Consider the following 14,986-nt stretch of genomic DNA (forward strand, 5'->3'; position numbering starts at 1 on the left):
TTCATTTATGTACCCCATCAAGGGGCTGGCCTGGGGTTAGGAGGAACTGGAAGGGCTTCATGGTTTGCCTTACCCTGAATTCAGCAGGACCTCTCGTATTTCAGCCTTTGCCCACCAGCTTCCACAACTTGGAAGGCCCAGCCCCTTGGTTTTTAATGTTCTAGATCCCAATGGAGACCTCCTTTGTGACATCTTCCCTCACTTCCTCTAGCTCCCACAGTGCAGATGCTGTCATTAAAACCCCTGTTCCTTTCTGTTCTGTCCTCGTCCACCCCCCCAGTGTCTGGAAGGAAGGTCTTTATCTTGTTCACTGATGCTTCCATTGCTTGTGTCTGACATAGTTAACACCCCACGTCCAGTTGCCAGATGATGTCCAAGTTTCCAGTACAGCCTGACCCCAAGCCTCAGAAGATACCTGTTGACTAGACAAAAGTCCACCTAAATCCCATTTATCCTCAGGTGACCCTGAGGCTGTCAGGTTCCTGTCCTGGACCCCCCACAGCAGCCATCACACATCACCCTGTCCCACCTACTTAATCAGTCTCAGGGGGCCAGGGTCAATGAAGACCACATCCTCTTCATTTCTGGCACTCTGGCTCAGGGCTAGCTTATATTCATATTTTATTTTCCTGTTTCTGTCTTCAGTTTTAGTTTTTATTAAATAAAAGGAGCAGAGGAAGAGGACGACAAATGGTCTCTTGGGCTGTGAGGGAGAGCCATAGGCCCTTTCCTCCCTCTGTTCAAGGTGCATTGCGTGGCAGGCTGGAGTTGTAAGCTGGGTAAGGAGGGCTACTGGGTAGGGGCAGAGGTCAGGACCTATGACCCTTCCACACCTTCTGGAAGACTCTGTGCAGGGAGGGGAGCCTCCTGGACCCTGACTGGTGCTTATCCCAGAGCTGAGAGCTGGCAGGGCCAGTAGCAAGGTGGGACTGCAGGCCTAGCCTGGGACTCCCTCCCACCCCAGGAGGAAGGGGGATGACAGCATCATTTGTTAGACTGTGGTCAGACAAGGCTGTGGGGCTAAGTGGCCGTCCCTCATTCATGAACGTCCCAGATCTCAGACAACAGAGGTGGCAGCTTCTTGTCCTGGAGCCGCAGGGCAAAGACCTGCTCCGAGTGGACAGAACTCAATGTGCGCAGGCTCACAAGCTTCATCAGCATGCGTGGGAAGCGTAGCTGGTCCTGCAGATGGACGGGAAGGAGATGGGTGCTGGCCGAGCCCCTATCCTACAACTCTGGGCAGCCTATATGAACTCAAAGGAGGGCCTCCCTCCCCAGGGGAACCACAAGAGCTAGCACAGGAGCTACTGGGGCAGAATGTGGGGCCTGCCCCAGTGCCTGGATTAGGCCTGGCTCCTCCATGAGGACAGAGGCCTGTGGATAGACTCTGCCAAGGACAGTAGCAAGGCAGGACCCCAGCCTAAGACTGCTCCATGTGGGCCCTGTCCCCTACCCCAGCCTTAGGACTGAGTTTGCTCTGCCCAGAGGAGCTGGGAGCCTGCAGCAGGAGCAGCCAGGCTTTGGGCAGCTCTAGCCTGGTACCTGTGGCCTCTTAATACGTGTGTAGGAGAGCAGCGCCTCCACATAGGGCTGCTGCAGGGCCTCCACGCGGCTCGGCTCCTGCACATTGGGCCGGTCTGCTGAGAAGATGTTGATGGCGATGAGGAGGGCGTACTCGGCATCATCCAGGCCCAGCCGCCGCATGGCTCTGGAGAACTCGAAGATGGGATTGATGAACTCCACCTGCAGGCCTGCAGGGCAGAGGTGGCCATGACTCCCTTGACTGAAACCTGCCTACACACTGGTGCCACCCACAGTCAATGGGGTGAGGAAAACAGCAGTAATTACAGCATTCTTATCATTTCTGCTCACCTCTGGGTCCTACTGCCTGTGAGAGTGCCCGGGCAAACCTTGCCTAAGTGATGGAATGAATAATAAGGGCGAACATCTATTCAGCATTTTCTACTATCCTATCACCACCCTCAATTCCTGACTGGATGGGTAGCTGCAGCTCCTCCCTAGTTTCCCAGGATCAATCCTTGTCCCCTTCATGAAGGCAGAGAAAAGTTGATAAACCCTAGATCATATCCTATCAGTCCTGTGGTGGCTTCCACTGTTTTCAAGGTAAAGCTAGATCTCATTCCCAAAACTGCCTCTTTCATTCATCAAACTTTATAGAGTACCTCCTATGTATCAGAGCCCTTCACAGGAAATAGTCTCTGCCCTTACAGAACTTATACTTGAGAGTCAAGGTGCCAGATAACAAACACATCAGTAAAACAACCAGCCTATCAGACTGTGGTGGGTTGTATGGAGAAAGGTAACACAGGGAAGGGTATTCTAGACTGCTGACAATCACATTACACATTTTACACAAGGTGGGCAGGGAAGGCCCCACTGTAGGGTGACATCTGAACAACGACCAACCCAAACGAAGTGAGAGACTGAGTTACGAGGCTCTGTGAGCGTTCCAAATAAGGTGACCAACCATCCGTTCTGCCTGGGACAGGATTTCTGGGCCAAGAAATTTTCAGTGTTAAAACTGGGAAGGTTCCAGGCAAACTGTGACCAGTCAATCACCCTAGTTTCAGGCAGAAGGACCAGCAAGTAAAAAAGCCCCTGGACTGAAGCATGCTTGGTGGGTTCAACTAAGAGCCAGGAGGCCAATCCTAGCACTTTGGGAGACTGAAGTGGGTAGATGGCCTGAGCAAGAGTGAGACCCTGTCTCTAAAAAATAGCAGGGCGTTGTGGTGGATGCCTGTAGTCCCAGCTACTTGGGAGGCTGAGGCAAGACAATTACTTGAGCCCAAGAGCTTGAGGGTGCTGGGAGCTATACACCATGGTACTCTACTCAGAGTAACAAAGTGAAACTCTGTCTCAAAAAATAAAGCCGGGCCCAGTGGCTCATGCCTGTAATCCTAGCACTTGGGATGCCAAGGCCAGTGGATTGCCTGAGCTCAGGAATCCAAGACCAGCCTGAGTAACAGCGAGACCCTGTCTCAAAAATAGCTGAGCACTGCAGCAGGTACCTGTAGTCCCAGCTTTTTGGAAAACTGAGACAAGAGAATCACTTAAGTCCAAGAGTATGAGGTTGCTGTGAGGCCACGGCACTCTACTGAAGGCCGTGAGTGAGACTCTGTCTCAAATAAATAAATAAATAATAAAATAAAATAAAGAACCAGGAGGCCAAGTGGCTGGGGGAAGGCTGAATCAGGGAGAGGGGACAGGAGCTAAGAGCAGACAGGGAACAAGAGCAGATCCTGAAGGGGTATGTGGGCTCCAGAGAGGACCCTGGCTCTTGTCCCAGTGAGACGTAGAGGGTTCTGAGCACAAGAGGAATGTTAGCTGACTTGGGTGCTGGCAGAATCTTTCTGACTACCGTGTGAGCAGATACACCAGGCAGAAGCAGAGGCGGGAAGGCCAGCAAGGAGCCTCTCTGCAACATCCCAGGGAGAGACGACTGAAGCCTGGGCCAGGGCAGTTGCAGAAGATGGGTGGGAAGTGGTAGAATTCCTGACCTCCTCTACAGACCCATCTCCCTGTGCTCTGGCTGACTAGGCCTCATTTTAGTTCCTTAAAACCATCTGGCTTTCCCCTACCTCAGGGCCTTTGCATATGCCAATCCTACTGCCGGAAGTACTCTTTCGTCCAGTCCTCCCCTTCTAACCTCTACTAAAAGGATTACTGAGGCCATCTTGAGTGATAGGAGGGCCAGGGTTGGAGGAAAAGAAGAAGATGGGGTTAGGAGTAATGTCAGGACATACAGATGGGTGCCCCAGGGAGATGGTGGGAGACGGCAGGACTTATTGAGAAAGCCCAGAGGATAAGAAAAATGCTACTCCCTACGCCCTTTTCACTGATAATGCGTCTTACCCCCTAGGTTTCACCTCAACTGCACTTCTTCCAGAAACCCAGGTAAGTGTCCATGGAGGGCAGGAGCCAATACTTCACTATACAGCGGGGCAGGCTGTACACCTGACAATGGACTGATAACCAGCCTCCTTCTTTCCCTCTGGTAAGGCCACGTTGGGTGGTGGTGGGGAAGGGGTTCCTTTTTCCTAATTCCCACCAAGATGCCCTTTTCCTAATACCCACCAAGATGGCTAATGTGATAGCAGAGATTCCTCTATCTTAACCTACACCGCATCACTCTGTACACAGTTGGTGCTAAGTGCACTCTTAATCTGGCTCTGAGGTTGGCTCACCCTCACCCCCACTAAGGAGATAAACAGAGGCTCAGACAGGGAAGAGATGCCCTGAGGTCTCCCAGCCAGCCAGGGCAGCAACCCTTCCCCTGACCCCCCAAGGCTGCCCTTGGCCCTACCTGCACGGTGGAAGTCATCCTTGCTGTAGGTAAAGTCCTTCAGGAAAGTGATACACTCTGTCTCATGGTTGTAGCGTCTAGCTGTCTCCAGCAGCATGATCTGAAGAGGACAGGCAGAAGGACTTGAGGGGGACTCCTATGACCATTTAGCTGCTAGTCCCTCCCCACCTGGCCCAAATGAGTCTGATCTCACCCAGATCATCTCTACCTATGCTTTATTCTCTCAGCCACATAAATGTGCAATGCAGTCAGCATGTCGGGACACTCCAAGCTTATCCCTCTTCCTGGCTTCAGTACATGTTGTGCACCGCCCCCACCCCCCAACTTAGGACAATCTTCCCAAGTGGTTAAGAGGTAAGGACAGGGAGTTTTGTTGTTTGCCATAGGCTAGCACTTGGAATGGAGCCTAGCATACAGTAGGTGTTCAATATGTTGTTAACCTTGATTCGAATGTTAACTCTTCTTAAAAGGGTTTTTAGAGCTTTTCCTCTGGAAGTCCCTCCAATCCAATCTTCAATTACTTTTAGCCTCAGCCCCTTTTCCCTTTCTCTCCTTGGCTCATAGGAGGCTCTGACTAAGTTGGACATTAGTGTTTGGATATTGTCCAGTGAGGACTGGTCCTGCTCACTGCTCTATTCCCAGAATCTGTCCTGGAGCTATCTTTGGGGTCCTTTGTGGGATGAAGGGAAGGGCCTTGCTGTGGAGAGGCAACCCAGCCATTACCTCAATGGTGGATGCCTTCAAGAGTGCAATCTGGTCCTCACGGCCCAGCTGCAGGAAGCCAGGCACCTGTTTAGCGAAGTCCACAATCTCCTGGACTGAGATGATGGCCAGTTCCGTGAAGTGGGCAAAGCGCTGCTGGCGGGCATCTCGGGACTGGGGGTCTGCACCCAGGGGCCAGGGCTGGGACACAGGAGACCAGAGTCACTTCCAGGGCTCTGCCTGTTACTCTTAAGTCCGTAGGAGCACCTTGAAGCAAAGCCTGTACCCTGGGGGACATTCTCCCAAAGACGACCCTGCCCTCTTGAGCCTATTCCCTCCCATACCCATGGCCTGGCCAGCTCTCTTCCACTGGGACCATCATCCCTCAAGGCCATGGAAAGGGCAGTACCGTGACTTTAGGCTGGTCAGAGAAGGAACGTTTGTTACACTGCAGCTGGGCTGCCACCAACTGCTGGATCATTAGCTCCTGAGCCGCTGTTAATTGGACACTTTCTCCTTCCCCAGATCCCTGGCCACCCGCGTCAGATCCTCCAAGGCATGTCCCAGGTCCAGAGGCTGAGCTGCTGCTGCCCCCGGGCCCCACAGGCGACTGTAAGGACTGCTGCTGCTGCTGCTGCTTCAAAATCTTCTTCTTTCGGATCTGTTCTTCAGACAGGACGCCTGTTGTGGGGATACAGGCCTCAGTAGAGACTCAAGGTTGGATGGGGCAAGGTTGGCACCACCTGTTCCCACGGCACTCACACTGCTCCCTCATCCCTGCCTCCTTGCACTTGCGCAGCCGGCACTGCTGGCACTTGCGCCGCATGAAAGCGTCCATCTGGCAGGTTCCACCACCTCGGCAGGCATAGCGCCCAGCCGCACCACGGACCACACTGCGCCGGAAGAAGCCTTTGCAACCTTCGCAGCTGAGCACATTGTAGTGGAACCCAGAGGCCTTGTCCCCACAAACGCGGCAAAGCTCATCACCCAGCATCTTCGGAGCTGGGCCCCTCTTTCGCTTGCGCTCTGGCTCCTCATCTGGCTCTAGGATGACTGGGGTAGGTACACAGAAGCTGTGAGAGAGAGCCACAACAAGAAACAGCAACCAGAGGGACAGGCCTGTGAGAGATCCCAAGGCAGAGGATGAAGGAAATGCTCATACCCAGAGAGACAGTAATTCAGAGAGAAATATGTGTATGTTAGTTGATTCCAAAAAAAGAACCAATGTTCAGAAGTCTCAAGAAGAAACGAAGGAAAAAAATCAACCAGAAACAGGGGCCTCCCATGTTCCCATCCCGGTTTCTTTCTCCCTTCCTAAATTCCTCCCCAAGTCCCATATTGTCAACTCCCAGACTCCTGTCCCTGGGCCCCGTCTCACCCACGATGCAGGCTGAGTCAGCCTCATCAGTGCCTGGGACATCAGGGTCCGAGCCCCCAGGCCACAACTCAGGACCCTCCTCCTTTATAGTGGGTGAAGAAGAGGGGACGCCAGGCTGAGAGGGGCCATTTTCTGGGAGAGGGAGGCAAACAAGGAGTACAGTGAGCTTCTCTTGCTGTGTGTGATAAGGGTTGGGTAGGGAAGAGGATCACTCACCAGGCAAGGGAGTGTCCAGGGAACTCATGGTGGGGGAGGCCATGGTGGGGGTCACAGAAAAGCCTGCAGAATACAGGGAATTGTGACCTCTATGGGGCTAGTAAGGGTTTGATCAGGCCAGTTACAGATCCTGATGGGGGTGCCCTGCTTTCTTCTATCTTTTCCAGGTTCTTCACTATTGCTTAGAGACCCCAACTCCAGCCCTGTCCTGCAAACCCTTCTTACCCTTCTAACAGGGGCCACCCACTTCTGATCTAGGCCAGCCTTCGCTACGTCTAAGTCCCATCACTCCTCTAGGACCCGCCCCCTCCAAGTCTCACCTACCAGCTCTCACCAGGCACAGCCACTCCTCTAATCATGCTATACCCTCACATCCTCCCTGCGATCAGCGTCACCCAACCTACTCTAAAATTCCACTTCACCTATTTCTCATTCTAACCCCATGTTCCCTCTCTCTCCCCCCTTGGTTCTGTCCTATCCCTTCCAGGTCCTGAACCCCACACCGTCCCAGTCATAGGCTCCACAACCAACACCTAGCCTCGCCCCCACTACACCCCTCTCTCCAAGCCTTGCCCAGATAATCTCTCAACAGATCCCGCCCATCTCCTCCCATCGTGCTCCGCCCCCACACCTCGCTCCAGGTCCCGCCCCTCTCCGAGCACCAGTAGAGGGCGGGGCTCATGACTGCGCGCAGGGGTCTCGTGGGCAGCCTCTCGCGGGGGTCTCCTAGTCCCGTTGCCCTGGAAACAGCCAGGGAAGGCGCGAGCTACGAAGGAGAAGGAATGGGAGAAGAAGAGGGGGCTGAGTGGAGGAGCGCGGAGAACGCCGAGAAGTCCCGGGTTCGGGGCTCCTTCCGCGTCTCCCCGCTCTCTGGTGCACCTGGCTCCAACCCCTCACTCTGTTCCTCTTCCTACTTCTTTGTAGCCCCAGACACGCCGCCGCTACTTCAGTCCCCTCAAAAGTAACTTCGCCACTTCTTCCGGCAACCCCGCCTATGCGTCACATCCGGAATGGGGCGGGCCGTGTAAGTTGACGGACTTCCGGCCGGTTTAGCGCCGGTGGAATGGGCTGCCCCTGCACTAAAGTGATAAACTCACCGGAAGTTTATTTTACTGGGCAGATTCCCTGGACAGAAAAGTTCCGGACCCATTTAATTCAATGTTGGACTGAAGGGGAAGCGTGGCCAGTCTCGAACCTTCTAGACCCGCATTTTGTGTCATTAGTCCATTAATGACTTCTCCGGGCTCGGGGCAAAGATTTATAAATAAATAAATCTCTCCTGCTATAACTGCTTTGTGTACATTACAGATTTTAAAGCATGTTTGCCCTTTTTTGGTTGTCAGACACTTTATGATTTTGGAGGAATATTGCCTATTGGGTTTAAATAAGTTAAATTACACACCTGCATCCGGAAAATATATTATTAAAAACATAACGTGGCTTGGCGCCCGTGGTTACAGAGCCAGCGACATAGACCGAGGTGGCGGATTCGAACCTGACCCAGGCCAGCTAAACAACAGTGACAACTGCAACAGGGCGTTGTGGTGGGCGCCTGTAGTCCCAGTTAATTGGGAGGCTGAAGCAAGAGAATCGCTTAAGCCCAGGAGTTTGAGGTTGCTGTGAGCTGTTATGCAACATAACTCTTACAGAGTGTGATATAGTGAGACTGTCTCCACAAAAAAAGACTGTTGATACAGAGCGGGTGGCGCCCTGCAGCATCAGGCTGCCCAGGTGGACCTGCCTCACTTTCTGCATCGCCGCCCCCATGGATGTTGGTGCAGTGGGATGTAGGGAGGGGAGGGCTGGAGAACCAAGTGTGGCAGAGAGGGGCGAGTGTGGCGGAAGCAAGCGAAATTGAAGGAAACTACAGCACAGCCTACAGCTGCCCCTGCCATCCCCAGAACCACTCTTGGACCTAGAGAGTCCTCCGCTATCTGCACTACTTCCCTGTGAGCATTTCACAGGCCTAAGGGTGATACAGCGTTCCCCCATTTCCAGGATGAACAGGGACCCACATTTCCTAGGCCTGGACAATTTCATGTAAGTTTCCTAAGCCTGGGCAATTTCTTGAAGGGAAAGGCTCTTTCACCTTGCCTGAGTGGAAGGTACTATATCTATTCATTAAATAGCTTATTTGCCTTTCCAGAGTGGAAGGGACTGTATCCATTCATTTGTTACCAAGTCTTGGCTAAATATAACTACCAAGGACCCATGCCCTATATATACCCCTAGACAAAGGACCCAGGCGGAGTAGAGATTTTCCAACTTGGGTCTTTACCTCTGCCAGGAGCTTGGGTGCTTTTTCTGTATTTTTTTCTGTATAGTAAATCCTGTCTTACCACTGATCTGTGGTTCGTGGGTTCATTCTTTAAATCCCGGAGACCAAAGACCTACTAAAGAAGTTAATTACAGTAACAGAAGAACTAAAACTAAAAAGCCTAGTCCTCCCCCATCAAAAAGGTAAAAATAATAACTTTTCAAGAAAAATCATAATACTTGAACACGGAAAAGGTGAAAATTCAAAGCCTTCTCCCTGGAGACAATCAGGTCTTTTTTTTTTTGAGAGAGAGAGACGAAATTTCACTTTGTGGCCCTTGGAAGAGTGCTGTGGCATTGCAGCTCACAGCAACCTCAAATTCTTGGGCTCGAGCGATTCTCTTGCCTCAGCCTCCCAAGTAGATGGGACTACAGGCACCTGACACAATGCCCGGCTATTTTAGAGATGAGGTCTCACTCAGGCTCATGCTGGTCTCAAACCTGTGAGCTTAGGCAATCCACCTGCCTTGGCCTCCCATAGTGCTAGGATTACAGGCATGAGCCACCGTGCCCGACAACAATCAGGTCTTTATTGAGCATGTAGACATGCTTTTTTTCTTTAATGGGAATATTTGTTTTTTTCTTTCTTTCCTTCTTTCTTTCTTTTTTTTTTTTTTTTTTATTGAGACAGAGTCTCACTATGTTGCCCTCAGTAGAGTGCTGTGACACTCACACTTCACAGCAACCTCAAACTCTTGGGCTTAAATGATTCTCTTGCCTCAGCCTACCAAGTAGCTGGGACTACAGGTACCCTCCACAATGCCCAGCTATTTCCTTTTTGTTGTTGTTGTTGTCATCATTGTTGTTAAGCAGGCCCAGGCCAAGTTCAAACCTGCCAGCCCTGGTGTATGTGGCTGGCACCCTAACCACTGAACAATGGGCACCGAGCCTAATGGGAATATTTGGTCTGTGTGCTCTTGTAGTCCGCTCTGCTCCTGCCTTTGGGGCTATGGAATTTTCCACCCAAGGATGTTAGAAGTAAAAGGAGTGGTTAAGAGCGTTAGGGGCTGGCAGAACTCGGTATCTCTGACACTTCCTCCTTGTGTGCTTCTGAGCCAAATTACTTAATTTCCTTGCTCCTCGGTTTCCCTGTCTGTAAAATTGTGAAGGAGAAGAGTACTGACTTCACTGCATTGTCCTTCTGATGAAATGAGGTTAAAAAAAAAAAAAAAATGGGGTGGCGCCTGCGGCTCAGTGAGTAGGGTGCTGGTCCCATATACCGAGGGTGGTGGGTTCAAACCCAGCCCCGGCTGAACTGCAACCAAAAAATAGCCGGGCGTTGTGGCGGGCGCCTGTAGTCCCAGCTGCTCAGGAGGCTGAGGCAGGAGAATTGTGGAAGCCCAAGAGCTAGAGGTTGCTGTGAGTTCTGTGACATGATGGCACTCTACCTAAGGCAGTGAAGTGAGACTCTGTCTCTACAAAAAAAAAAAAAAAAAAACATGAAAAGGGCTAAGCTCAAATTAGGAGACTAATATGTTGATGCTGTATTTATTTTTTCTTGTGGGTGTTAAAAGTTGTTTCTAACTTTCCACTCTTAGATAAGTGCAAAATCCTGAAATAGGCTACCAGTCAACCTACCTGTAAAATAGGGGAAATTATTCTTTTTTTTTTTTTTTTGTAGTTTTTTTTTGGCCGGGGCTGGGTTTGAACCCACCACCTCCGGCATATGGGGCCGGTGCCCTACTTCTTTGAGTCACAGATGCCGCCTGGGGAAATTATTGTTATTTTTTATGAAGGATGTGAGGATTCAGGTACTGCAGTGCCTAACAAATATAAGCATTCAGTCAGTGACAGTTCTGTTACCTGAAACTAGTTGTGGACAAATGTTCTCCTTTGTAACTGATACATCTTCCCTAGTAGTGTTGTTACAGCTTTACTGAAATATGATTCACACACCATACAATTTTCACCCCCTTAAAGTATAATTCATTTTAAGTTATTCACAGAATTATGCAATCATCATCATCTATTTTATTTTATTTTATGTGTTTTGAGACAGAATCTCACTCTTTTTTTTTTTTGAGACAGAGTCTCACTTTGTCACCCCTGGTAGAGTGTCATGGTGTCAAAGCTCACAGCAACCTCAGACTCTTGGGCTCAAGCAATTCTCTTGTCTCAGCTTCCCAAGTAGCTGGGACTATAGGCTTCCACGCAACACCAAGCTATTTTAGAGACAGTGTCTCACTCTAGCTCAGGCTGATCTTGAACTTGTGAGCTCAGGCGATCCGCCCACCTCGGCCTCCCAGAGTACTGGGATTAGAATCTCACACTTATAGACTGAACAGAAGCCATACTCAGTAAAATAATTTTAGGAGGTTTATTCTGAGCCAAATTTGAGGACCATGACCTGTAACCACACCCAAGAAGCCTTGAGCAAGTGGACTCTTGGAGGTGGGGTACAATGTGGTTTTATACATTATAAAACAAGAGAGGTGAGTTTTAGGGACCTAAATCCTTTCCCCCATTCCCTCCCAGAACAAAAGGCCTACCAGGCCCCGCCCCAAGAGTTCCCCCAGAAGGACCCTAGCTTGCACATTTAGTGAGAATCAGGCAATGGAGGACATGGCACAGCTGGGTCTAGTCGGTTTAGGTCCTAAGTGACCTGTTCCTCATTTTAATTGTTATGTAAATTTAGCTCCCACTCTAAAGATGCCCATCTTGAATACTTTAGGAAATTAACTTTTGAATTAGAAATGTTATAATAGATTGTCACTGAGGTATCATGTTTATTATTTAAAATAAGGGTTGTTGCTCTTCCGGGGACGCTGTCTAGAGGCACTCAAAATGGTGCAGCGGTTGACATACCGTTGTAGGCTTTCCTACAATACAGCCTCTAACAAAACCAGGCTGTCCCGCACCCCTGGTAACAGAATTGTTTACCTTTATACCAAGAAGGTTGGGAAAGCACCAAAATCTGCATGTGGCGTGTGCCCAGGCAGACTTCGAGGGGTTCGTGCTGTGAGACCTAAAGTTCTTATGAGGTTGTCTAAAACAAAAAAACATGTCAGCAGGGCCTATGGTGGTTCCATGTGTGCTAAATGTGTTCGTGACAGGATCAAGCGTGCTTTCCTTATTGAGGAGCAGAAAATCGTTGTGAAAGTGTTGAAGGCACAAGCACAGAGTCAGAAAGCTAAATAAGAAAATGAAGGGTTTTTTTTGAGTAATAAAAATTGAGACTGATAAAAAAAAAATAAAATAAAATAAGGGTTGTTGCAGTCTTTGCTGTGAACCATTATTATATATAAAACTGTGATTTGGGGTGGCTCCTGTGGCTCAAGGAGTAGGGCGCTGGTCCCATATGCCGGAGGTGGCAGGTTCAAACCTAGCCCTGGCCAAAAAAAAAAAAAAAACATTAAAAACTGTGATTTTGGAAATAGAACAGAACAGTCTTTTTTTGTAGAGACAGAGTCTCACTTTACCGCCCTCGGTAGAGTGCCATGGCGTCACACAGCTCACAGCAACCTCCAGCTCCTGGGCTTACATGATTCTCTTGCCTCAGCCTCCTGAGTAGCTGGGACTACAGGTGCCCGCCACAACACCCAGCTATTATTTTGTTGCAGTTTGGCCAGGGCTGGGTTTGAACCCACCACCCTCGGTATATGGGGCCAGCGCCCTACTTACTGAGCCACAGGCGCCGCCCAGAACAGAACAGTCTTAGAGAAGCTACACTCACTGTTCTCCAGAATTGTCCACCTTCTGACAAAGTTTGGTGGACCTATCACCATCTCTGCATACTGACTGTCACAGGCACCTGGACCCTTTTCATCCAGTAACACTATGCCCAGTATAAAAACAAGCCCCCAACCACTCTCGGTGCAGCCGCCAGCTATGCCCAAGGGGGTCTCTATCCCCTTTCATTAAACTTGTCCTGAATCTCTCTGTCTCATCTTTGGGTACATCACTGACCCCATTTCAATGAGGTCATATGTCAGTATGTGGAAAATATACATTGGTTTGGTTCAAAAGGTCGGACATCTGGAAGTGGGGGCGATTACAGCTGATAAGTGAATTTAAAGATTCTTTAGCTGACCATTGGCTGAAAGAGTTAGGCTTTGTCTAAAAGATCAGGAGTCAGTGAAAAGGAATGCTTAAGGTCTGGCACGGTGGTGGCCCACACCTATAATGCCAGCACTCTGGGAGGCCGAGGTGGGTGGACTGCCTGAGCTGACAGGTTCCAAACCACCTGGGCAAGAGTGAGATCTCACCTCTGAAAATAGCCAGGCATTGTGGCGGGTGCCTATAGTCCCAGTTACAGGCTATACTGAGGGCTATCAAGAGTGACAAAGTGAGACTCTGTCTCAAAAAAAAAAAAAAAAGAGATTTTGTTTAGTTTACACTCTGTTGCCCCAGGCTAGAGTGGTATGGCATCATAGCTCACAGCAACCTCAAAACTCCTGGGCTCATGTGATCCTCTTGCCTTAGTCTTCTGAGTAGTTGGGACTACAGTTCCCACCACCATGCCTGGCTAAGTTTTCTCTACTTTTAGTAGAGACGGGGTCTCATTCTTGCTCAGGCCGATCTGAAACTCCTAAGCCATCTACCTACTTTAACCTCCCAGAGTGCTAGGATTACAGGCTTGAGCCACTGCACCTGGCCATCATCATCAATTTTAGAATGTCTCTTTCATCCCCCAAGAAACCCCATACCCATTAGCAGTTCCCTCCAACTCTCCCATCACTCTCCTCCAGCCCTAGGCAACCATTAATCTACAGGTGCCTGCCACAACACCCCGCTATTTTTTAGAGACACGGTCACATTGTATTTTTTTGAAGGATTATAAAAGTTATATTTATGCACAATGCTACATTTATTGCATTCCCTTAGAAAAATGGAGAACTGTTTATGTACCCAATTTGCACATATAAAACTTTATACAAATTATGTGTAGCACATAAAGGCCTCTGGTACAGCTAAAATCCTGACACTACAACTTGGGTATTCCTGCTTCAAGGTTTCCAGTTTATCAAGTCTGTCCATACAAAACAAAAATTGGAATTATAATCAGTTTTGCTGCTGACACTTAGAAGGTATTTTAAAATATAATAAAATAAAATTTTCATTTATTCTAAAACTCAAAAATGCTATATGGTGGGAGGGAATACATTTGTTACCAATTTCATTTAACAATACAACAAATTCACACCTTATTTTGGCTGGGTCTTTCAAAATTAAAAAAAAAAAAAATTACGGGCAGCGCCTGTGGCTCAGTGAGCAGGGCACCGGCCCCATATACCGAGGGTGGCGGGTTCAAACCCGGCCCCAGCCAAACTGCAACGAAAAAAAAATAGCTGGGCGTTGTGGCGGGCGCCTGTAGTCCCAGCTACTCAGGAGGCTGAGACAAGAGAATCCCCTAAGCCCAGGAGTTGGAAGTTGTTGTGAGCTGTGTGACGCCACGGCACTCTACCGAGGGCGATAAAGTGAAACTCTGTCTCTACAAAAAAAAAAAAAAATTACCTTAGTTCGTACATTATCTAAGTTTTGTTTTTGTTTTTTTTAAATTTTTTTTTGCAGTTTTGGCTGGGGACAGGCTTGAACCTGCTACCCCCAGCATATGGGGCTGGCGCCCTACTCCTTGAGCCACCGGCGTCACCCGGTCACGTTTATTAATCCATTCACCAGTTGAGGACATTTGAGATGTTTCTATTAGCTGTAATGCTGCTATGAACATACATGTATAAGTTTTTTTTTTTTTTTTTTTGAGTCTCACTATGTCGCCCTGGGTAGAGTGCCGTGGCATCGCTCACAGCAACCTCAAACTCTTGGGCTTAAGCGAGCCTCTTGCCTCAGCCTCCCAAGTAGCTGGGACAACAGGCTCCTGCCACAACGCCCGGCTATTTTTGTCGTTGTTGTTGCAGTTGTCATTGTTGTTCAGCTGACCTGGGCCAGGTTCAAACCTGCCAAACTCCGTGTATGTGGCTGGTGCCGCAAACACTGTACTACACGCCAAGCCATGTATAAGTTTTCTAGAGACATTTGTTTTCATTTTTATCAGTATATACCTTGGAATGGTATTGCTGTGTGATATGGTAACTATGTTTAACCTTTTTTTT

The 14,986-nt window shown here is 49.3% G+C and overlaps 2 protein-coding genes across 6 annotated transcripts; one reads left to right on the forward strand and one right to left on the reverse strand.

The window, feature by feature from the left end:
- Positions 1 to 604: 604 nt before the first annotated feature.
- Positions 605 to 7,639, reverse strand: NR1H2 (nuclear receptor subfamily 1 group H member 2). Of its 5 annotated transcripts, none has more exons than XM_053605807.1 (10): positions 7,535 to 7,639; positions 7,252 to 7,386; positions 6,621 to 6,683; positions 6,405 to 6,536; positions 5,789 to 6,079; positions 5,436 to 5,707; positions 5,048 to 5,227; positions 4,325 to 4,424; positions 1,543 to 1,751; positions 605 to 1,182 (listed from the first exon to the last, which is right to left on the reverse strand). In XM_053605807.1, exons 3-10 carry the CDS (start codon positions 6,661 to 6,663, stop codon positions 1,036 to 1,038), a joined length of 1,374 nt encoding a protein of 457 aa, XP_053461782.1. In that variant the 5' UTR covers positions 6,664 to 6,683; positions 7,252 to 7,386; positions 7,535 to 7,639; the 3' UTR covers positions 605 to 1,035. The 5 variants fall into 5 exon arrangements, with proteins under 5 accessions (XP_053461782.1, XP_053461780.1, XP_053461781.1 ...); XM_053605805.1 differs by having other exon boundaries at positions 7,500 to 7,632; XM_053605806.1 differs by having other exon boundaries at positions 7,252 to 7,630.
- Positions 7,640 to 11,687: 4,048 nt separating this feature from the next.
- On the forward strand, positions 11,688 to 12,107 carry LOC128596282 (60S ribosomal protein L34-like). The gene has a single exon (XM_053605919.1). It carries the CDS (start codon positions 11,721 to 11,723, stop codon positions 12,072 to 12,074), a length of 354 nt encoding a protein of 117 aa, XP_053461894.1. The 5' UTR covers positions 11,688 to 11,720; the 3' UTR covers positions 12,075 to 12,107.
- Positions 12,108 to 14,986: the final 2,879 nt, after the last annotated feature.

The sequence above is a fragment of the Nycticebus coucang genome, chromosome 10, assembly GCF_027406575.1.
Source record: "Nycticebus coucang isolate mNycCou1 chromosome 10, mNycCou1.pri, whole genome shotgun sequence".
NCBI classification, from domain to species: domain Eukaryota; kingdom Metazoa; phylum Chordata; class Mammalia; order Primates; family Lorisidae; genus Nycticebus; species Nycticebus coucang.